General features: G+C 36.8%; 2 protein-coding genes across 4 annotated transcripts in view; one reads left to right on the forward strand and one right to left on the reverse strand.

Moving 5' to 3' along the window:
• The window catches only part of LOC136262560 (ubiquitin carboxyl-terminal hydrolase 45-like), a 26,860-nt gene extending 12,226 nt beyond the window's left edge, over nucleotides 1–14,634 (reverse strand). The window contains exons 1-12 of one of the 3 annotated variants that reach the window (XM_066056873.1): nucleotides 14,477–14,634; nucleotides 14,332–14,397; nucleotides 12,279–12,445; nucleotides 12,139–12,228; nucleotides 11,905–12,066; nucleotides 11,063–11,088; nucleotides 9,613–9,684; nucleotides 7,943–7,986; nucleotides 7,029–7,076; nucleotides 6,637–6,723; nucleotides 6,387–6,547; nucleotides 185–272 (exon numbers count right to left, since the gene is read on the reverse strand). In XM_066056873.1, the coding sequence (XP_065912945.1) occupies nucleotides 185–272; nucleotides 6,387–6,547; nucleotides 6,637–6,723; nucleotides 7,029–7,076; nucleotides 7,943–7,986; nucleotides 9,613–9,684; nucleotides 11,063–11,088; nucleotides 11,905–12,066; nucleotides 12,139–12,228; nucleotides 12,279–12,445; nucleotides 14,332–14,385 (999 nt within the window). In that variant the 5' untranslated portion in view covers nucleotides 14,386–14,397; nucleotides 14,477–14,634. The remainder of the gene's footprint in view (nucleotides 1–184; nucleotides 273–6,386; nucleotides 6,548–6,636; nucleotides 6,724–7,028; nucleotides 7,077–7,942; nucleotides 7,987–9,612; nucleotides 9,685–11,062; nucleotides 11,089–11,904; nucleotides 12,067–12,138; nucleotides 12,229–12,278; nucleotides 12,446–14,331; nucleotides 14,398–14,476) is intronic. The other 2 variants (XM_066056874.1, XM_066056875.1) reach the window with 2 other exon arrangements.
• LOC136262562 (small ribosomal subunit protein uS12-like) lies at nucleotides 14,616–20,454 on the forward strand. Its single transcript, XM_066056880.1, has 3 exons — nucleotides 14,616–14,752; nucleotides 14,847–14,916; nucleotides 18,898–20,454. The coding sequence occupies exons 1-3, from the start codon at nucleotides 14,669–14,671 to the stop codon at nucleotides 19,296–19,298; spliced, it is 555 nt and encodes a 184-aa protein (XP_065912952.1). The 5' UTR covers nucleotides 14,616–14,668; the 3' UTR covers nucleotides 19,299–20,454.
• The last annotated feature ends 4,133 nt before the right edge of the window (nucleotides 20,455–24,587 follow it).

Consider the following 24,587-nt stretch of genomic DNA (forward strand, 5'->3'; position numbering starts at 1 on the left):
TTTAGTCTATAGAAAATTTGGTGGTTAACTTTAAAGTATTTGAAGACACGTTTGGGTTTGATTATCACCAGTGTCAGGTCATCATGAAAGAAAGGAGATATTGAACACTTTCATTGATAATTTTAAATGCACATCTTGATGATTCCTACTATACAGGTACATGTAAGACATGCATATCACACACCTCACATTCTTCATTTCTGATACAATCCAAAATTGTACGGAATACCTCATGGCTATCTTGTTGAGAATGTCCTTGGTACATCTTATTGCTACAATACACATGTATACATACTTATACCTGTTACACATGCTGTAATTACATACCCCGTGGCAAGTTTTTTTTTTTTTGTCAGGAAAGATTTTTACGAATTTACATATTATTTGTGAATATCTCCCTCTAACATTGTTTACATGTGTGTCACATTAGATTTCTAGCTAGAGCAGTAGCATGATCTAACTAGTATTTTATAAAAATTGTAAATTTAAAAATGAAGTAGGGATCTATGCAATAAAAGTAGTGAAACAAGAGATGAATTATGGTATTACAGCATAGCTCGGTGGGAATGTCCCTACTTTAGCACATTACTTTTTCATTGAACAAAATAATTGTTATCGCTAATGTGCCACAGTAGGGACCAAGCTATGCTGTAATACCATCATTCATCTCTTGTTTCACTACTTTTTATTGCATAGATCCCTACTTCATGTAAATTAACAATTTTTAAATATACTAGTTTGTTTAGTTTTTTGGTGTAGCACAGCTAACTACAATGTAACTTGTGACCGTTGTATTAGAATATCATACATGACTGTTGTATTAGAGTATCTCAAGTCAGCCAAGGGGTGTGCAGCTAGCTAGACCAATAAGGGGTGAGGTCATCATGTTTACTGTTAAGTAAATTACCTAGCTTGTTAAGAAGTGTGGTATCCGTACTCTATCGCTATTAGTAGTGTTGGGAGTAACGCGTTACTTATGTAACACGTTATGTAATATTATTACTTTTGTGGTAACTAAGTAATATAACGAAATACGCTATAAAAACAGGTAATATAACTCAAGTTACTTTACTTACAAATGTAACGCGTTACCTAAGTAATATAGTTACTGTAATGAATCTAATATTACGTAATATTATTAGTACAAGTAATAAAGTTACTAATCTCGTTAGTAATCCACTGAGTAACGCCTAGCCTCAATGAAGTAATGAAGCCTACTGAATGAAGCTTATTCACCAGCTTCTTATTCATAACCAAGATTTGCACATTGTCCAACAGCACAATCATGTCACGTGATAAGGTGGTAGTTTCACACGTGACAGCTTAAGGCTGTGGACACAAAGTAATATAATATGTAATATTACTATAGTTACTTTATTTCATGGGTAATATGTAACTGTAACTAAACAGTTCAGTTGCAAGTAATATGTAATATGTAACTAGTTACTTTTAAAAAGTAACTTGCCCAACACTGGCTATTAGTCCACTTAGGTCTTTATTTGATGGGCGTGGTCGCGAACCTACTGCGAATGGGATCCCCAATCGCAAAGTTGCAGATATCTACTAGCTAGTATACCTATTATATAGCACTGGGACTGAAGCGCTTCTGAAATCCAGCTCTGAAATAATTCTGTGGCATCTAAATATGCTGTTGAATGGAAGTAAATTAACGCCTTGATATGGTTTCGCTGGATGAAGAAGAAAACAAGCAGCCTGATTGAAGATAAAAGAAAAGACAAGGCAAAGTCGTCGGAACCCCAAAAGGCACATCCCACTGGTGAGTTTGTTATTGTGGCGTAAAATGGTGGCAGTGCACTGCTTCGTTAGGCCTCTAGCCTTGTGCTGTGGTCAGGCAGTGAGACTAAAATTTGAGTTTTAGTGATTTTCTAAAATTCTATATCTGGCTACTTGTAAGTGTTTTGTTATATTAAATCTAATCAAAAATAACCAAACTGTAAAAAAAGGGTGCAGCCTCCAAAAAAGCCAGGATGAAAAAGATGTGAAATACAAGGTGGCGGCCAAGAAATGGCTGTGATGGTAGGTTATGGAAAAAATTTTAATAACGACAAATTCAGGTGAATTTGTGTTGCCTTTTCCAAGTTTCACTAGGATTTGGCACCAAATTCACCTGAATTGTTGTTATTAAAATTTTTGGCATTAACCTACCATCATAGCCATTTCTTGGTTGCCACCTTGGATTTTGCATCTTTTTTCACCCTGACTTTTTTGGAGGTCACACCTTTTTTACAGCTTGGCTATTTTTGATTAGATATCACTTCTTTTTGTAATTTCATACCTAAAGTCAGCCTTTGGCTAGCTTTGGGTATTTCTTTCAACTTGTCCTTTTCTATTCTATAGGAATACTAAGAAAATTTTTAAAATTGTTAAGCTATACATGCACACTCACAATATTATTTAGTAATTATTACAGTTGTGTTTATTATTCATTAATTAACTCAATACAGGCTTAATTGTTTTGCAGCTGAAAACTCTACAGGGAAATGTGTATGTATGTAGCTGAAATTTCTACAGGGAGACTCATAATGTAGCTGTACTCTTAGACAACATGGTGAACGATTTGTAATTGAACTCACCATAGAGTGACTTATAAACCAAACTCTACAGAAGAATTACAAGATAGCTGAACTTTCTACAGGATGGTTTTCTTGTAGGTAAACCCTCTACAGTGTGAGATGTTTCTAGCTGAACTCTCTACAGGGTGACTTGGTTCTATCTGATCTCTCTACAGGGTGATTTGTTTCTAACTGATCCTTCTACTGGGTAATATGTTCCTCTCTACAGGTTGGTTTGAAATATAGCTGATTTTTCTATACTGTGACTTGTTTCTAGCTGATCTCTCTACAGGGTAATTGTTTCAAGCTGATCTATCTACAGGGTGACTTGTTTCTAACTGATCTCTCTACGGGATAATTTGATTCAAGCTGATCTTTCTACAGGGTGATTTGATGATCTCTCTACAGGGTGACTTGTTTCTAGCTGACCTCTGTGACTTGTTTTTAGCTAATTTCTCTACAGGTGACTTCTTTTATAGTTGAACTCTCTACAGGATGACTTGTTTCTACCTGATATCTGTACACAGTGATTCAGTGATTTGTTTCAAGCTGATCTCTCTACAGGGTGATTTGTTTCTAGCTGAACTGTCTACTGAGATATTTGTTTGCAGCTGAACTCTCTTGTAATGTAGTTGGACTCACTACAGGGTGACTTGATCAAGCTGATCTCTCTACAGAGTGATTTATTTCTAGTTGATTTCTCTACAGCATGATTTGTTTCTAGCTGATCTTTCTACAGGGTGACTTGTTTCTAGCTGAACTCTCTACAGGGTGACTTGATTCTATCTGATCTTACTACAGGGTGACTTGTTTCTAACTGATTCTTCCAGGGGGTGATTTGTTTCAAGCTGGTCTTTCTACAGGGTGATTTGAATGTAGCTGATCTTGCAACAGGGTGACTTGTTTCTAGCGAGCTGATCTTTCTACAGGGTGACTTGTTTCTAGCTGAACTCTCTACAGGGTGACTTGATTCTATCTGATCTCTCTACAGGGTGACTTGTTTCTAACTGATCCTTCCAGGGGGGTGATTCATTTCAAGCTGGTCTTTCAACAGGGTGATTTGAAATGTAGTTGATTTCGCTACAGGGTGACTTGTTTCTAGCTAGCTGATTCTACAGGGTGACAGGCAGCTTATTTCTCTACAGGGTGCCTTCTGAGCTCTCATTTTGTTTCGAACTAATCTCTCTACAGGGTTGCTTGTTTCTCTCTACAGGATGAAATGAAAACTAGTTGAACTATTTGCAGCATAGCTTGACCTCTCTATAGAGTGATTTGTTTCTAGCTGATCACTCTACAGAGTGATTTGTTTCTAACTGAATGCTATACAGGATAATTTGCTGATCAGTCTACTGAGAGATTTTTTTGTAGCTGAACTCTCCACAGGGTAACTTGTAATGTAGTTGGACTCACTACAGGGTGATTTGATAAAGTTGATCTCTCCACAAGGTGCCTTGTTTCCAGCTGATCTCTCAACAGAGTGATTATTTTCTAGCTGATCTTTCTACAGGGTGACTTGTTTCTAGCTAGCTGATCTCTACAGAGTGACCTGTTTCTGGCTGATTTCTCTCCAGCGTGACTTCTTTCTGGCTATACTCTCTACAGGGTGACTTGCTTCTACCAGATCTCTCTACAGGGTGATTTGTTTTGAGCTGATCTCTCTACAGGGTGATTTGAAATGTAGCTGATCTTATTACAGGGTTACTTGTTTCTAGCTGACCTCTCTATAGGATGCCTTGATTCTATCTGATCTCTCTACAGGGTGACTTGTTTCTAACTGATCCTTCTATGGGGTGATTTGCCTCAAGCTGGTCTTTCTACAGGGTGATTAGAGATGGCTGCAGGTTCGAGGCTACCTAGGTCCAGTCATGGATTTTTTCTCCTTTCTGCAACTTTTCAAACACACCTTATGTAACTAATGTCTTTGTGTCTAATGTCTTTGAGCAGGCTGTAGGACCAGGTGTCCTACAGACCTTCAGCACTTGTGCTGTAAAGCTTTAATAAATAAAAAATAAATAAAAGAAATGTAGCTGATCTCATTACAGGATGACTTGCTTCTAGCTAAACATTCTACAGGGTGACTTGATTCTAGCTGGTCTGTGATCTGTTTCTAGCTGAACTCTCTACAGAGTGACTTGAAATGTAGTCAAACTCTCTACTGGGTGACTTGATCAAGCTGATCTCTCTACAAGGTGATTTGTTTTCAGCTGATCTCTCTTCATGGTGACTTGCTTATATATAGCTGCATGAACTCTCTATACATAGTGACCTGATCTCTCTACAAGGTAACTTGTTTTTAGCTGAACTCTCAACAGAGTGACTTGAAATATAGTTGAATTCTCTTTAGGGTGAATGGTTTCTAGCTGAATACTCTACAGGATGTGCTTTAACACTTTGCAGAGTGACTTGCTGACTTGTTTCTAGCTGATTTCTCTACAGGGTGATCTTTTTTTTAGTTAAGCTCCATACTATAATACATAAATGACTGCTTTAAGAGAGTAATTATTTACTTATTAGCTGACTGCTCTATTAGGGTGTCTGCTCTATTAGAGTATCTTGATCGCGCACTTGTTATACCTAGTTGACTTTCGTAGTGTAGCTCAGTGGTTTTTATTCTGATTCCTTGTAAACTACTGAAAGATCATTCTAAAATAATTATTCTACCTCTCTACTTATTTTCAGCTGATTCCATTAGCTATTTGCCTGGTACGTGTGGTAAGTAATACTAAAAACTCAATCATGCGATTTTTACACATGGTTGGCATTTTTGTTATAACTCCATGGCTGTAAGTACGATTTCTTTCAAACCACAAAAGGTTTGCACTACGATAGCTACTCCATGTACGGACTGATTTTCAAGTTATTCTGTCAAATGGTTTACCCTGGAGGCGTAACAACAAATTGCCTTTGGGTTTTTGAAAATTTGCACATAACTCCCTTGTTCTTTGTCTGATCTGTACCAAAATTGGACTGTAAATGTGCAGTATTATGCTCTTACTGCCCTCCAAATGTTAAGTAAATCGACCAAAGTATGCACGAGTTATTTATTTTTCTAAAGTGTGCGAGACGTAGAAGAAAAACATGAAGAAAATAAGACGAACTTTGAAGGTGTGTATCTCAGTTATGGATGGGCAGATTCACATCAAATTTGGAATGGGAAGTGCCCTACCCAGAGGGAGTTTCCACAGCAAAAATGGTTAATTTTCATCCAGTCATTATCAAGCTATGGATGCATGAAAATGGCGTTTTCTTGGTTCCTGTAAAATACACACTTGTCTGTCACGGCTGTGCTTGGCCGCATGACACACTATCGTGTGTCTTGATGCAGTATTATACATTATATAGACTAGTACTATTCTATAAAAGTGATTTTTGTCACGTAAGATGTCTCTAGGATGATTTTCAGAGGTGGAATTTTGGTGGCGCACAAATTTTTGGGGCGATCCCTACTTAAATGGTACTACTGTACCATTTGATAAGGCAGTAAAGTTATCTGAAAATGTTTATCATGATATGTACAAATCAGTCAAAGAACTATGCTAGTGCCAGAAACTGTACATCTTATGTGGGACATTGGAAACAGTGGAAACCGAAACCTGAAACTGAAAAATTAGTACAGCTGTAATTCCTTACAAGACCACCTCTACAAAAGATTAACCTCTATAATAAGACCTCCTCGAAAAGTTGGATGGTAATGATTCATGAAAAATTTTAATCTTGAAAAACACTGTACATACATACATACATACATATGTATGTACGTATGTACGTACATGCACAGTACAAGTACACATACACTACATACACTTCACTTACCACTGACGTATTGTAGACAAGACTGCAGTTGGCTTGACCACAGTACGTGACTCATTGGAGTTTATTTCAGTAAAAAACTTGTACAGTGCTTTCCCCACGGAGCCCATTTTCCTATCCACAGTTACCTTTATACCCATACGGTCTGGTGATGCACTACTATCCTGTAAGAAATCAACATATATTATGTCTATATGTACAGCCTGCATGAAATGCTCAGTGACATATGTGGCTACCAGATGCAATATCTTACTTTGAGAATCAAATAATTTTGGTCATGATTTTGAGGCGAAGCAGCATCAGTCAATAACTTGAATACCTCAACAGTTTGGTTCAAACACTGCATGCATATAAATACAGGTAACTATTTTATGATTCAGTAGCAATTTATAAACATCTTAACTAGCTCAGTATAGTAAACACATGACAGAAGAGCTTACTCCAATTAATGTACACAGAAGTTAGTGAGCAGTTACTATTACTTCTGCATTGCATACTACAGCCAACTGCATGTGTTAAACAATATTACAGGCCTCTAATCTCATTAGATAATCTCAGATAACATACTATAATTACAATGAGCATGATAACGTGGTATAGGACTCACAGTGAGGAACAATGAGTATACAGATGTAAATCACTTACTTGCAACATGCTACTAAGGTAGCAAGTGTTTCCCAAGTTTTTCATACCCTATGAACAATTACACACATAGCTATAAAGTGTTTATATATATAAATAAGAAAAGCCATCTTTCTGTCTGTCTGCATTCCATTTGAGTCATGCGTTTGTTTTGTTCATAATTTATGACATCCTGGAATACAAGTTGCTTAAAACAAGAACCTTATATGGTAAGCTGATTAAGATATAGTCTGGCCAGTTTGTAATGTGCAGGAGCTGATTACGTACATGTGACCTACATGTGATAGGGCAAGTATTTGTGCTAGATATTTATATAAGGACAAAATACAAATAACTAAATAATATACTAACATAAAGGGGCAGGGACCATTACAATGAAACAAGGTGGAACCATCAACTGAAGTGCAAGTTTAATTCTTCATTTAACCAATATGATTAACAACAAACCAGACTAGGAATTCAAGTGACTATATAATCCTCACTTTCTTTTGTAATGATTAGGGTTTGTAAAATTCCTGATTTTTCTTTACACTTGATTCTCAACTTTTTGTAGTGAAATTCTATAACACTGCAGAATATCGTATCAGGGGATAATTGCGCATGCCCCCCCTCCCCATAAAAATTACTAGTAAGCAATGAAATGGTTTTGTGTAGCTTTAAGTTATGCTTGTCTGAAGGCATCATTTAGCTAGATAGTCAGTCAATAGAAAAAAATTTATTGAAGGCATTATTTAGGAGTTGCACTTAGGAGTGTTTAGGATTACATATACCTGCCGAAGTATTGTGAAGCTGGGGTCTGGTCAATACTTTTTCATGGAAGGGACAAACACACAGTATGATGTATCAGTGAATGGCACCAATACTGATACCGGTATCATTACATGTCCTTACAAAATACATCCAATTGATATACCTACCTTGACACCAGGATGAGAATAATATTGAGGACCACATAATGAAACTATAGAATAATGAACCACATGGATAGATTAAGACACAAACAAAACAAACATGCAAAACTTATAGGGCTTCCCATACCATTAGACCTACTATTAATTGTTCAGAAGATGTAAAAACACCTTAACTAATTTTTAATACTCTGTTGGTCTTTTTCAATAATATATAGCCTATTCGTTTAAGGCAGTGGAATGTTGTGGTTAGACTGTAACAACATAATTGGTCCATGATGTGGCAGCTACAATTTCGTATGAATGGGTAAGTGTTGACGAGTGGTGGATTATTACATTCGCGAGTAATTAGTGGGATTATCAAGTTGAAGCCATCTTAGCTTTGTTGCCAGTTATGTGAATGCTAGTCCTGTATCATTTACTGAAACAGCATGAAAGGAGAGTACTGTATACAGGTAGCCCAGTGATGTAGCCTAGATCAAAAGCATGGTACTCACAAGCTATCCAAGAGCTACAATAGCGTCAAATAAATCCCCAGCAATGCGTAGATTCATAGCGTCACTCCCAGCTATTATTATTTTCTTTAGCCTCTCCAATACGTTGGTTTCTCTACACAATCACTACCATCAAAGTTTGGGAACAGTACACTGGTCAAACGGCACCTTCACCATAGCTCCAGGTATGTCATTCACTATTTTCTGTTGTTGCCATCCTTAGCTTTGCTTGAATGGCTGCTAGTGGCGAGAAAGGTGGTGAATTATCATTAGCACTAGAATTATCACCAGTGGCTTCGTTAACTACAGCACTAAACAAAGTGATTAAGTACATGAACAGCTGTTTATACAACTTCTGTAACTCAAAGACGGGTTGTTGTAACGTAACAAGACAAAGTTTCCTGAGAGAGGAAGACCACATCTAACATCTAAAGAAACTTGGGATACATATACGGTAGTATGAAAGTTTCAGCTTTTTAAAAAAAATGTATTTTTGTAAAGGAGTCAATGGGAACCGCGAGTTGTGGTTAGCAATATTGCACTCCAGAAAAGTGAAGGAAGTATTTAATACTAATGACATATTTTGGTTAGTTAAACAAAAGGCCTATTCTACGACTATAGGAATAATGGTAAATGCCACATTTGAACAAGCTTAAGGTTCTCAGGAACATGATTATATCATTCACATCAGTACTTCCTCAAGCTATCTCCTTAATTATCCATACGCCAAAAGTGACTGTTCTATTAGAGTATTTCATTAATAGTGTCCATTCCATTAGAGTAAAAGTATGTTGTTCTATTAGAGTAATTGAATGGAGATCTGCACATAAATCGGTGGGCTTTATATTATCTATCAGAATAGCTTTAGGAACAAAGTTTTTTTGTTATGTACAGTAGGATCTCCACTATCTGAACACCTGTGTGCCAGTTCAATCATAAAAGTGTTCAGATAAGTGAATTTGTTTAGATAAATGATTTATATACAGAGTTCTGTTCAAATACTCTAATAGAACATACACTTACTCTAATAGAACGTTCACCTAATGACGAAATAATCTAATAGAACAGTCACCGCCACTGTTCAGATAATTGAAGGTTTGGATAATCTAAGTCCTACTGTATATGCATAGGCGTATAAATAACACAGAAAGATGAGCAAGTATCATATAATGTAAATTTGCTTACTTCTGCTCCGTCGTGACATGGTACTACCCTCCATTGAAGATGAACATCTTTTAAACGCTTCATGATCAACTTCTAAATTGAATTATACACAAGAGATCACATAACACATCCTGTATGTATGCATATGTACACAAGGAACTATAGTACTGTTACACACTGATCATTCACCTTTGCATTGAGTACATAAGACAATTTTGTACATAAGACAATTTTGTACATAAGACAATATTGCACATACCATGAGTACTATATGTAGTCTGCAAAGGTATCTGATTGCTTATATACTTGTTAATAGATTCAGACTACATTTTTCACACATGCATGCAGACATATTTTGTAGCAATTCCTTAATTCATAGTACATTCATTGTATTAGTAATTATATTAGTGAAACCGTATCATTTAGAAATACACAGCAGTCATAAGCCGAGAAAAAATCCAGGGTCGTTGTCACTTTAAATGATTTACCATAACATTGTAGTGACCATTTTTTGACTACCACCTAGATTTCACAATCATTATATATGCAACTGGATTTTGAAAAAACGATCTAAATTGCACATGAGAAGTTTCAAGATAAATGGTTTTAAAGAACCCAAGCCATTATAACTTGCCATAGATAGCAAGCACACAAATGAAATTTACACAAGAGATGCATCAATTTACAGACCACCTCCAGTACTTGTAGCTGTTTGTAGGGTTTCCTACCATATAATATATAAAATCTGACTAGCAAAGTAGTATCACGAGTGCTTACAAAGGGGTGGAGTGTGGGGGGTGGCAGGGTGGGCAGATATAGACTTAAAAATGGAAATAGACTACAATTGAAGTCCAGACATGAGATTGCAGGGCCGTGCTGGCCGATACACAGCAAAATCGACACAGAAACATTTGGCCAACTATATCAGGCCATCCACCAGTACAGTACTTATTCATAAGGCCAGATATCACCATTTGAGCTTGCCAGAAAATACATCTCTTAAAACCAGCCTTGAGTAATGATAACTAATAGTATGGGAGTGTAGCTATCCACTGGTGTTGTTAGTCTGATGTGAGGTTTGGATGGGTTTTGCAAAATCTGGTCACATTTTTAAGACAGATCCTTGTAGATATCATTTTGTGCTTGCATTTGTAAGTCCCAAAACTGGCTAATGAGACCGCCTTTGGTGTTTGCATTTCTAAATGAATAACAAGTTAATATTAAGACAGAACGTGTGTGTTGCTACAATATCTCCAACTTTTAAATCACTCTACAATTGATCTGCTGATTTTCTGCCATAGTGAGACTTTTCATTTATTTTGTTTGATACAAATACTTGGTAGAATACTAGATCACAGCTTTTAGTTTGATCAATGCAAAATTGTAATGTGATTAATCATGTAGCTATAGGTGGAAATATACACCTGGACAGATAAATACAGTAGAGGTGTAAACTTATATGAACACTTACTTGAAAGCTTTTCACGTTTAGAAGATCTGAAACAAAATAAAACACGATAAAGAGCTGTTATTTATGTGTACGCACATGTAGAATGTAATCAGTGTATATTGCAGTAATCACATATGACAAGAGAGTAAAGTTTCTTTATAACCGCAGGCTTCAAACAATAAACAAGTCTGGTAATGTGTGAGCAAAATTACCGGGCAAGTAACAAGGCTCCATGTCAACACACCGTCATGTTAAGAAATCACAATGATTACCTGACATGATGGTTAACTGTTGGGGCCTTGTAATAGTGCAACCTTTTAATGTGTGTCCGTGAACTAAAAGGGCTGAATTTGCACATGATAGACTAAACCTATAACTTCTCACATGATGCTGATTCTATTGGTGCATTAAAAGTCAAATGACAACAACACAACGGTGGAGACCTTGTTTGTTGCTTCATGTCGCAAATACAAGTTGTCTGGAATAATGCCTCACTCATGGTATGTATTTATGCATAATTACAAGCTGAAAATTTTAGTTGATCCTCTAAAGTATGGTTACTGGAAAAAAATGAAAAACAAACTTATACATACTTACAAGCACCACCATGCAGTGACCATGCACAATGTACAACAAAATTTCGTATGTTTATAACCTTCAACTACCTTAACTCTAATGGTCTCAGGTAATTGTAAAAGTGTTCAGTTAAGTGAAATGTTCAGATACCTGAAGCCTATGCATTTACCGTGCTCTGTTGAAATACTCTAATAGAACATACACCTGTACTCAAAATACTCTAATAGAACAGTCATTTCCAATAGACAAGGGTACAGATAAATGAGGGTATACTGTACTGAACTAACCTAAAACAACAACAACAAGTTGACTCATCATCGTCATCGTCATCACCATTATATTTATCATCATAGTTATCACCCATAGCACTACTTTCGTTCTTGATCATTGCGCTCTTCTCATCAACACTGTTGTCACCAATGACGTCATCACTCTTGATTTTATTTTTACTGTAAAAAAGCAATACACACACATTGATGCAGATACCAGTATAGTGCACATTGGCACACTACTGCACTTACCCAGTGGAGCAACAGCAAAGACAACAGCAAAGACAACAGCTGCAGCAGGTAGCCTTATCATTACCAACACTGTTTTTGCTCTTCTTTTTACTTAAAATGTATGTGTATAGATATTATACATATGTCTACAGTGTACTCACCCAAAGAGACCACAGCAACAAGTCGTCCTGTCATCATCATCACCCTCAAAGTAGTCACTGTTGATACTCAATGGTTCACCACTACTACCACTCCTGCTATTACTAGAAATCTTGTTCCCTTTAATTGGATTCTTCTTGCCAATCTTGCTTTTATCATCGCAATCCTCCTACAGTAAAAAAATACAACAGATTTTTTGCTAGTATTATACAAAAGCGCTAAATAGTAGGGATGTCACGTCAAGAGGATATGATATATTTATTATATGTATGACTAACATAAATCTGGTCAACACGATATATCAGTTTCCATACCTATGAGGGAATAACATCAGGACCAGATCCAGGAGCTGGCAAGGGAAGGGGCACAAACAAGCTCAGAACCACACCATTAAAAGGGAATCCATTCAGAGGCAGCTAGTGTATAGCTAGCTACAGTCTGTTATAGTTGATGTATACCTCACAGCAGCAAATAATCACCTAACAGTGGTGTAACTGTATCACTTACTGTAGGCTATTGCAGAAGGTTGTGAAGAGTCGTAAAAGCTATAACAAAAGCTACTAAATGGCTTAAACACCTGCGACATAACAATTAATTTCAGAGGCCGTTAGTGTACATGAAGAACCTGGATGACAGCTTGAGTTTGGTTTCAGGTGAACTTGCAGTAAAGGTAGCCTGTCTGCCTTTTAAAGCTAACATAGCATTTCTTGAGTAATAAACTGATTTTGGCCTTACTTTGGACTTTTAAATATTAATGTTATTTTAATGCAACAAATGGGAAAAGGTCACAATCAGGATTAATCAATCAACAAAACTATACCTTGATTGTTTGACAACCTAATAGAGCAGTAACACCTGATGTCACAGTGGTTGCATGATTAATTCCACAGGGTAGAAAATGTATGCAAGTTATAGGAGCACAAGCCTACATGTCGCTCCAGGTTTGTTAAGCTCCCCATCTAGATATGAACAGGTTACTAGGAACAAGAAAGTGAGTAATAGTATGAGAGATATTGGAGTAGAGCAAGTTGACCTGAGTAAGTGATTAGCAAAATATGCGTGGGATTTTGACACTTGTTAAGAACAACAGTCCCACAACATTTATATCACAGTTCACTATCATTCACTCTTCTTTTCTTCCTTACTGAAGTGTTGTTGTTTGGCGACCACTGCTTTCTCAAGTTGTGTCAAAATAGCCAGTTTGAATATCCTTGTAACCTGGTTAAAACTGCCCAAATAATGTTCATCATGGTATTTCCCAATTACTGCTCTATAAGATTTGTCAAATTGTAGGAGACACACTGTTGAATTAGCCACAATTTTTGCCCAAAGTTATCACTCTATAGACCATTCGTGATGTGGTCCACTACAAATGCACACAAGATGCTATTTTTGGGAGGGGTGCATAGGGAGGCAAAAACATATGCACTCCATGCAACGAAAATTTTTAAACGTGAAAGAACCATACTGGAAGTTAGTGCATTAAGTTATTTAACAAAGTTGTGCTGTGTTGTGATATTTTGCATAATGACAGTTCTTGCAATAAAACCTTTTACCATCACTTTTCCTATAAACATTGTGAAATCCAATTTCACAGGATCACATCCAAGATGGCACATGGTCTATACACAAATTTTGTTAACTTTATTAATTGTTTCTCATTCCCCCACCACCTTTTGCTGCTGTTATAATCATGTGCACAAGTGCTGAGTAAACTTTACCATTATTTTATAGTTCAAAAATGTCTCTTTCAGCTCAAAAGGTAGTAGAAAGTACTACCTTTCAAAAGGCTTTAGCTAATCTTTAGAGTAATGGATAACCTGGTATTGTTGTGGTTTGGAGTGATTTTCTATAATGAAAATGACATCCCAATCAATTTGGTTCATGAGAAACAAGTAATCAAGTTTGTCAAATCAGATTAGGATGTCAAATTAGATTAGGATGTCAAATCAGATTAGGATGTTATACATGCAATTATCTAGGTCTAGAGTTATTAAGGGTGGGGGAGTTAATTACACTTAGCGTCGTGCTTGACGTAACACAACATTTGCTTACTAAGGTTGAGTAGTGATGATTTGAAAACTGTGGCTGCGCCATAGCGGGTACCATCTTTTCCTCGATCTTTTCACACGCAGCACATGTAAAAAAAAAAAGTACCAAATACCTTGTGATATCATATTAGCTCACAACACTAGCTCACTTGTGCAAGCAGGTAGACTGCTTTTTTGTATTTTAAGCTACAATATGAGCAACGGCGACAACTTAACGCTCACACGCTCCAAAACAGACAGCAACATCTAAATCCGCATAACTCACCGTAAACTTTCGGTGACATTTCAGCGATTGCTTTGACTTAGAGATCACGTGTGCTTGTGCCACGTTGTTCAATAAAATGTTGCAGTGCTTGAGTCGCATGAATCGTTTCTGTTTATCGCGATCGTTATTGAGTAGGACAGTATGGAGACCTATTGTGCACGTAAGGAAGATATGTATACGTATCCTAGCTTGCACTTTGCTGTAACTTAATCCCACAATTGAAGTTTTTAAGGTTGTGCATTTAATTGCTGTAGGGTATCCATAACAGTAAACAGCTGACATCTTTTATAGTCTGCAGAGATTCTGTGTCAAAGTGTTCTTCAGGTAAGAGGTGTGTGTCCGTTTTGCTTAATGACTATCTACACTCGTTCACATTACAAGTCCCTTTAAATGTATTGGAGCAATTTGGCCATTGTAGTATGAATTTTGAGTGTTTTAATTTTAGGACTTGAGTGTAGGTGCTCTTTGTTGCATATGATATTTCTATGATGGTATTAATAGCAACACTTTGGTGGGGACCTTACTAAGTAGTACTTCCGTATTGTTTCATTAATTTATTGCTTGAATTCATCGCATTTTTATGCACTGCTTACAAAGCATTGCTCAACAAATCACTTAAAACCACCACAGATTACACACAGAAGTATTTCGGCTAGATTATATAATATTCTAAACACAAAATTCTAGACAAAACCTCAAGGATGTTCTTCATTTTCATAGATGTACAAAAAGGACATGTCCTTTTCAACTTAGAAACTCGTGTTTCAAACTGACCACCTGAAAGTAAAGATTACTTATGGAAGATCAAAGCCTTTATTTTTTCACAACAGGCTGCATTTAGCATTAAACATGTTGCTCACTAAGGTGCAGAAAGGCAAACAGGGAAACATGAATAAATACACATAAACGATAGCACGTACATTTTTCAGAGGAAAATGCATAGCAAACATCTGTTAATTTTACAAGTATAAGAATAATATGGACTAAAAATCAGGGATTAAATGCATATCTGGAGGTGTAGGCGACCTCCCATGTTTCCCTGCTTTTTTCTATGATCCCTAGAATTCAAACTTTTCCTTTGTTTACTTTTTTGTAACTGAAACCATGCATACTGCATCAAAGGAAAGGATGGCACCAGAGGTAATATTTTCAACTGAACGCATACCGCAACTATTGTTTACTGACTTGAAAGTGAAGTGGCCATTATTATGCTTGGCTTTCAGCTATGTTCAGCCAGTTTCAAGCACCTCTGCAATCAATCCATTCACCATGGAAAATATGGACGACTCCCATTTACAAGCATAGGTAAGCCATTGCACTACTGTGAATCAACACCTTGGGCTGTCAGCAAAAAGAAATATGACACAAAGGAGGACAAAGGAAAGTCCATGATGCATGTATTGTACATATTTTATTATAGTATGCCAAAAGGCACCTGTCAGGCTGAAGCAATGTAGAAAAAAATCAAGTCTGTAGCCTTAGCTGTTATCGAGTTACACTTATGTCAAGCAGGAAGGCAGTTAGCCACAGTCAGTAGAAAAAAAGTCCATTAAATAAAATTAAAAAAAAATTAGGGTCAACAATTGGGCTTGGTTATACCTAACCAATACTGCCAAGGCACCAGGAAGGTCTTGTGAAGCTGGTTTTTGGGTGGTATATTTGCTAAACTGATCCATGTTCCCTATTACCATACTGTATGATTATGTCTTTGGTCTATAGACTTGTTCCTCAATTTTGCCAGCCAATTTTTTGTAGCATTTGGCTAATCATGTTGAGTATCTGATCAGTTTGTACACAAAACCAATGTAGGGTCTAAATATGTTTCACTACTCTATGCAATGGGTCAATGAAATATATCAAATCCTCTAATGTTCTAGCACATTGTAACACAACCAGAAGGATTAAAATTTTCATAGATTTTGAAATAAATCTAGTAGATATTTCAGTTTTTCACAGCCAACTCACATCTAGCATCAAATCTAGTGCTAAAAACAAAACAAAGACTACTTACAGAAGACTGGAAAAGGTTTTTTTTTAAATTTTGGAGGTTTTTGTTCTGCCTGCCAGCCTGACTACAGTTACAAGGCTAGCAAAGCAGTGCATAACCATTTCATGCCACAATAACAAACTCACTAGTGGCATGTGCCTTTTCTGAGAATGCTATTCATCGATGCTTTGCCGTTCCTTTTATTCTCCTGTTGTCTTCTTCATGTCATACTGAGGCATTAATTTTCCATACCAACACTTAGAGGAATGCATTTAATCAATGTAGTGCTTATGTGCTATTGTAAGGGGGTAGATACCTGTTACTGTGCTTATGAAATAATCGCATGGCGGACCACGTCTTTAAAAGTTCAGAATATGATGTCACAATGATCAGAGCATGGCAACCAGATCTAGCTACAATCAGCTGCAGTTTTTGCTATAGAAAACAAGACACGTCAATCACCGATTCACTGATAATCACACCCTGTAATTGAGAGACTGAGATACTCCATTAAAGCAGTTACAGCCACATGTGTGTGTATTGATTGTAAATCAAGGAGATGGATTCTTGTTAGCACACTGTTAACACTTTTTTTTATTATCAAAACCACAACACTGTAAAACTATACATGTGTTACAAATGCATACGTGATCCTAATAGTACGTACACTACACTCTTCCCCAATCAACTTACAAGTAAAATTACAACAGAAGCTCCAGCATGATAGTAATGGTCACAAGAGAGAGTAACATTTCTGTTAGTTTCTGGACATAACAGGTCAAACCTGGTTCTCACCTCTCTCTCTTGAGAAATAGTGTACGTGGAGCAACGTTTGTTGTGGAATGAGGTGTAATTCTGTAGGTTAAGAGAAAATTCATCAAACGTTGATAGAAAAATGAGTTGCTTTTGCTGCTGACTTGCATGACTTTCTTGAATATCATCTGGAAGCCTTATGATTTTGTTTACCACAATGGAGCAGGGACTGTGTAGGGAGGTTCCCCAGTAAGTTCATTCACAGTACCATCTGTTGTACCTTTGAACTGGTGAGACTTCTTGTCTGCTGCCTCCATTCTGTTCACTATTTTCACTGTACAAGTGAAGTTTAGCTCACTTATAGTCAAAAGCTTCTGGGTGGCCTCACTTCATAAACCACATACAAAACGATCCCTCAATGCTTTATCTAAATGATCTTTACAATTGCAATTGAGTGTTAATTTACATAATTTAGCAAGATACTCGGCTATAGACTCTTAGTTTTGTTGATGACAGGTAAATCACTCAATGATGATCACTCTCTTAAGTTCATAGCGTTTCCTCAAGGATTCAAGTAATTTCGTCAAACTTGGACTGTGAGGTTTAGCTAGTGCCAGTATGTTCCTTAGCAAGCTGTACATTTGTCTGCCGATATTATTGAGAAGTACTGCATCTCATTTGTTATCATCAATGTCGTTCAGTAGAAAACAGAGTTCAATCCATTCAAGATAACTGCTAATAGTCACTTTATGACCTGGGTTAAACTTCTCAAGATGGCCAAACATTACCATTGTAAGTCAGTACCTCATTGCCAGTTGTAATTATTGTAACCAAGAAGGATTCAAGGAATTTGTGCTAGCACACTATTAACCCTATACTCATTTATTATCAAAACAATTACACATGCACATTACAGCACTATAAAACTATGCATACATCACAAGTACAGTGGATCCTCGCTTATCCAAACCTCAGTTATCCAAACACCCCGATTATCCAAACGCTAAATTTGACTGTTCTATTAGAGTATTTTGTCATCAGTATGCATTCTATGACTGTTCTATTAGAGTAGTTGAACGGAGCTCTATGGACTTCAGCTATCTGAACAATTTCACTTATCTGAACACTTTTGGCTAAAAAAGCTGTCTGGATAACTGAGGATCTGTTGTACATAATATATGATACAGCATACATTATTATACAGCATACATTATTGTACACCACATTTAGTGCAATGAAAATTATTAATGTAAAAATGAGGTAGGGTTCCAGCGATAAATAGTAGTGAAAGAAGAGATATGAATGATTATTACAATCGTGGTTATGTGGGAAAATCCTGGCATTAACACAATATAGCACAATATGTTGGGAAATCCCTACTTTGGCATTGACCACATATAGCTATGTCATAATAACTACATTATAATGGCTATGTCATATTATTAACTAGCTCCTCTTGTTTCACTACTTTTTATCTCTGCAATTCACTAGCCAGTTATACTTGTACTGCTTTATTTCAATTTCATTGTTATGCAATTAAAAACTTTCTTTTCCTTTTTTCATAGTTTTTCTACCTGTTTTGAAATTTACTGACTTCAGTCATGTGATTCCAACTTCTCATTCTCTGATACCAAGACGATACTTGACAGTGAACCAGAGGAGAATGAGAGGGAGATATCAAAAGAAGAGAAGAAAAGGTGTAATGTTTGGCAACCCACAAATGCGAGGAATTATTCTAAAGCTGGTTGTTCGTAAGCCAAGAAAGCCTAACTCTGCTCAAAGAAAATGTGCACTAGTAAAACTCAGTAATGGAAAGAGAGTGTTTGCATATATACCAGGAGTAGGTCACAATTTACAGGACCACAATATAGTGTTGGTACAAGGTGGAGGGCCACAGGACACACCTGCGGTGAACCGCTCTATTATTAGGGGAAAATATGATTGTGCGCATGTTAAAAAGAAATAAGTGTTTGTATCTTAATGGAATAATGTATTATTATTATTATGTAATGGACACAATTCAATTACAAAATTCAATTAATAGGCCAGGGGAATTTGACAATGTCAATATCCAGTTTCTATCCAGTAAACAACCGTTTAAATGTTGAGATTGTTTCAGCCATAACTACTTCAGGTAGGGTGTTCCAATGTTGAACTACTCGAAAAGTGAAGAAATGCTGACTAATGCTGGTATTAGTTCTTCGTTTAAATAGTTTCATTTGGTGACCCCTTGTGGCATTTCCTTGCTGTAGTGTAAAAACATCTTCTGGATTAATGTTGTAGTAAGAATTAAGTTTTTTGTATACCTCAATGAGGTCACCTCTCTTTGCCTTCTACAAAAATGTGAATGTATGTTTAGTTCTTCAAGTCTAGCTTCATATGACAATATAGTGATTGATGGTATCAGTTTAGTGACCCTCCTTATTATCATTAGACCTTCATTTGGAATCTGTTCAATCATGTGATGTTTACACTGGGTGTATTGGAAAGAATGCCTTGTAGTGTGTATTCTACTGTAAACCTCTGCCACATATGACACTTAATTTATACAACCCATGCACACAGTCACCCTTTATGTTTTTGTGTAGAACAGTGTGTCAAAAGGAGGATTATTGTCATAAATATTTAATTGATCTTCAAAAATAATATGCGGGCACACACACTAGCAAAACAAAAGTAAAGAGGAAAAAAAACAAGTCCAAAATCAGTCCAATCATAGTTTGGCAGCTCACCTCCTGGTAGGAGGATTTTCAAACCAGAACAGCTCACGATTTGTCCTCTCCCTTGCATGTATGGTGACATGATCATTCATCTTAGGTGGGTCAACTTCATAGCCTCCTTGCAATACAGTGTCTGGGAAGATCCCACTTTCAGAGATAATAAAGCAGCCAGATTTACAATTATCACCAGGGTTTTTCTCTTCATAGCGGAACTGGTAGGTTTTGTCCAGTGGCATGGGAAGAGGACTTCCCAGCACTATGTTGGAAGGCAGCTTGACAACCTTGACACGACAAGCCTTTTCATATCCTTCAATTCGATCATTTGTGGCTTGCAGGACTTTATTAGTAGTTGGGTAGCTGCAGATGATAAATTTCTCTCCCATTGATGGTGTCCTCACCAAGCACCAGTGTTGTTCTGTGGACTGAGCACCAAGCAGTCGAATGGTCTGTGAGTCTGGCCTTGAATCATTGGCAATTGTGACATAGAGTGTTTTTTCAGTGCTCCCTTGAGCACACTCCATACGTCCAACGACGGTAAGTTTGCTGACGTTCTCAGATGCCATCGTTGCTCAGTTGATTGCTGCTGCACTTGATAAACTCCAAAGTAGTGAGATGACAATTGCACTCTCTGTGTCCTCTTTTATACCTTATCACTGAAAAAATTCAGACTTGTTGGTTGACAGAACAGTACATTTTGATATGGCTTATTATTTCAACTGTGCATGGCATGATTGTGTAAATACAGTGTGTTATCTGTTCGTATAATTCCAGAATTACAAACATGCACTGTTTTTTTCAGCAAGATTTCTGTAGTGATAGCAAGTATGGTGACCTATTAATTATTTAATGGATGTAATTACTTCTATTGTCTTCTAGTTGGATGTAGCTATAGTTGCATTGATGGTGCAATAAAAAAAAGTTGATGACTACAGAAAAAAGTTGCAGTAGCCATACTCTTATGACCTATGTGTAGAACACAGCTCAGGAGAGTACAGTCTATTTCCGGTTGGTTGACTAGAGAAACAAAGTGTTAAAAGTCACGTTCTTGAAAAGTAGCCAATGAGATCAGTAGCCTTCAGTTTAAACTAGCGCCGTCCGCCTGGTGTGAAATTTCATTGGTTATTTCTATTCACATGATATTTTTGCATTTGGCTTATGTGGACAACCAACCTGAAATAGACTGTAAGGCTACTTTTATATATCTAGCATTTTTGTGTAATGTGTGTTAAAAGTCAGATTGAAGTCGGTTCACTAGATAGATCCATGGAGTTTTTCATGAGCCATAGTATATTGTTTCAGTGAGCTGTCGTCCGTGCATGTGACCAGTTAACATATTGTCTTCATGGCCTCTCAGGAAAGTTTGAGTACCAAGGTGGTTTTAGCATAGATATATAGTATACCACAGTGTCTGTGGTATACTATCTATGGTAGGTGTGTAGGATTTTTTTGGAAAAAAAAACATGGGTGATCCCTATTATATGAACTGAACTGATTCTATATGTTAATCACATAACACTCTTCTGATATACGAGTTTAGCTGCCAGCAGTCACAAATTATTTGTATGTCATGAACTATATAAATCTCTGAATCAAATTCCAATTGTACCTGTGCAGTCTATCATCTTTATAGTAACTATTATAGTAATATGTAACCATGAATGAATTTATCGGCAGTATCACCACTAAGCAGAGAGGAATTCTTGGGGGGGGGGGGGGGGGGGGGGTATGGAGGGCTGTTTGCTTTTATATACCCATAATTGCCAATAAATCACCCTATAGGCTTAATACTATATGTACCATCAAAAGTTAATAATAGAGCTATTATTACATTATGCCACACGCCCTATAGCTATAAGGCTGTGACATAAAATGTGACTATACACCAAAGTTAGTTACATAACACTTTAAAGTCCTAATAAGGACTATTTAATAGTGAGTGATGAAAATATACTATAGTTGTACATAAATGTAAGTTAGCTCTATATGATAACCTTTAAGGTGATGTCTCTCCCATGCATGATTGATTAGTAGGAGATGATGGTTCACATTTATTTTTCAATGGAACAATCCTAAACTATTATCACATATACACAACAGAGGAATGTGTATAGTATGCACTCAAGTGCATGGGTGTTACACACAGGTGTACCAGTGTTAGAATTAATAATCAGTAAAAGGCACAGCCTGTGAATCCTGTTCACAATACCATAGCATTGTACTAGATAGTATATCCTTCCTTAGGGCTGGGTACTTTGCACGCCAACTTCTATGTGCCATCTATGGTTTGTTTAGCTATCTTATAATACATTTGTGGAGTTGCAAGGCATGCATGCTAGTTTGTATGTAATTCACTTGTATCCTACACAATCCACTGACCCCAATCTAAAATATACATCTGTTAGCTATGACAATGGAGACCCTTTAAACTTGAAACCTGGGCCTTGGATCAGTGCCTGTAATGGATGTGATTTTCCTGCATTCTTTGAATTCATATGCATCATGTCCAGCTATTACAATGACCTCAAACTGTGCAACAAGAAGCCCCACAATATTGTTCAGGCATGTTGTTCAAGTGATGACACAGCAATAATATTATAATAATTATTTTGTTGTAAATTTTTTTAGCTAAATTACCAGCTGCTATATAGGTTAAATGTCTTAGACTCTAAGTAAACATATTATACATGGCTTCTATTGTCACATGCACATATAGCTATCAAGAGTTCATAATGCAGTTGTTGATGGTGGTGGTGGGGGGACTGACCAGAGTATAGATCTCTGGTAGCAGGGTTTACAGACTAAATGTGTACAGTTATCAATTGCAAGTTGTAGGATTGCAGTCAATAAAGCACCAACTATGGTACTACACTTGTATGACTGAATTAATAGTAGCTACAAAGCAGTTTTTAAACACTTAGAGAAACGGGAAGATCATAAAAGTATGGTCTTACAAGAAAAAAAAGTGGGAATCAAACCACATACCTCTTGATTTGAGACTGGATTGTGTATAATATTAAATAGTGCTGTTTCTTTGAAGTGATTGCACTAATTTTATTTCTGTTGCAATAGAACAGTACCCTTGGATTTTTGCAAAACAAATTGCAATTATTACAGGTGTTGTATTGGTTTAATGTACCACTGACAGCTGAAATAGTTGATTAGTTTGCTGTTGCACATCCTTGTATTTCTAAGGCAACAACACTGAAATATCTTATAGGTCACCTTATAAAAGGAGTCACAGAGAGAATGTAGTGGTCATCAAATTACTGAGTTTGAAGCTAAATCAGCACAAATCAACTGAACCAAGACACAGTAATGGAGAATGTTAGCAAGCTCACTGTTGTTGGTCGTATAGAATGTGCTCAAGGGAGCACTTCACAGCCCCTCTACATTACCATTGCTAATGATACACAGACGGACTCACAGACCATTAGACTGATCCGTGCCCAGTCTACAGAACAACACTGGTGCTTAGTGAGGACGCCATCAATGGGAGAGAAATTTATCATCTGCAGCTACCCAACCACAGATAGAGTTCTACAAGCTACAGAAGTTCCAATTGATGCATATGAAAAGGCTTTTCGTATCAAAGTTGTCAAGTTGCCTACCAACATAGTATTGGGACGACCTCTTCCCATGCCCATGGATAAATATTACCAATTCACTCTTGAAGAGAAGAAGCCTGGTGACCGCTGCAGAACTGGTTGCTTTATACGCTCAGAAAGTGAGATCTTATCAGACACTGTTGTACAGGGAGGCTACAAAAAATCTAAAGATGAGACTCCAGAACTTCCACCAGAGCCAAATGACAATGTAAACATCCACTTAAGGGCACTGATACATCGTGAGCTGTTCTGGTTTGAAAATGTTCCCACCAAGTAGCTAACAAAATGACAAAACACTTAAGGAACGTGATCTTTTCTTAATTGACTCTGTGAGTGTGTGTACAATATTTCTTTTAAACTCATTTTGATTATGACTGATATGGTCATGTAGCACCACATCTATATATAATTATACTCATAGTTGAGCTTTATGTTCTCAAACTACAGTATGCTACTTTACTGAGGGGTATTGTTACACATGATTTTAATAGCATGCAGTGTAATGAAGAATACCTCTATATAACCCGACACTGTTTGCTATACCAATATATAACACTTTATCAATGTCCTACCACGTATAATACAATAATCACTTTTGAGCAACAACAGATTACACTGAGCAGTATGTGTGCAGCTGCTACTGCAATATACATACATAGGGCTGATCGAGTCTTAATGCCATGATGCATTGGCCAATTTTGTTTGTGATTGGGAGTAATGGAGTCAGCATACAATGCTGGTTATCTTCTAATAATTTGTCCTAGAATAGCAGATCATTTCTAGCATAATATGATGAGTCTATGCCAGTATAGATTGTTACATATAGGGAGACAGAAGTTTCACTTTTTTGCACTGATGATATATAGGAGTATAGGGTAGTCTCATTTTCCACACTCAGGTATCAATTTTGGATTAGAGATTATAAATGTA

Source organism: Dysidea avara, chromosome 7 (assembly GCF_963678975.1).
Source record: "Dysidea avara chromosome 7, odDysAvar1.4, whole genome shotgun sequence".
Classification (NCBI taxonomy): domain Eukaryota; kingdom Metazoa; phylum Porifera; class Demospongiae; order Dictyoceratida; family Dysideidae; genus Dysidea; species Dysidea avara.

What these genes read in the sequence shown, in the direction of transcription:
- LOC136262562 (XM_066056880.1), top strand. Translation starts at nt 14,669, where the DNA reads ATGTTGCAGTGCTTGAGTCGCATGAATCGTTTCTGTTTATCGCGATCG. An exon ending in TATGGAGACCTATTGTGCAC is followed by an intron (nt 14,753 to 14,846) that starts GTAAGGAAGATA and finishes TAATTGCTGTAG; the next exon opens with GGTATCCATAACAGTAAACA. An exon ending in TGTGTCAAAGTGTTCTTCAG is followed by an intron (nt 14,917 to 18,897) that starts GTAAGAGGTGTG and finishes CTTTTTTCATAG; the next exon opens with TTTTTCTACCTGTTTTGAAA.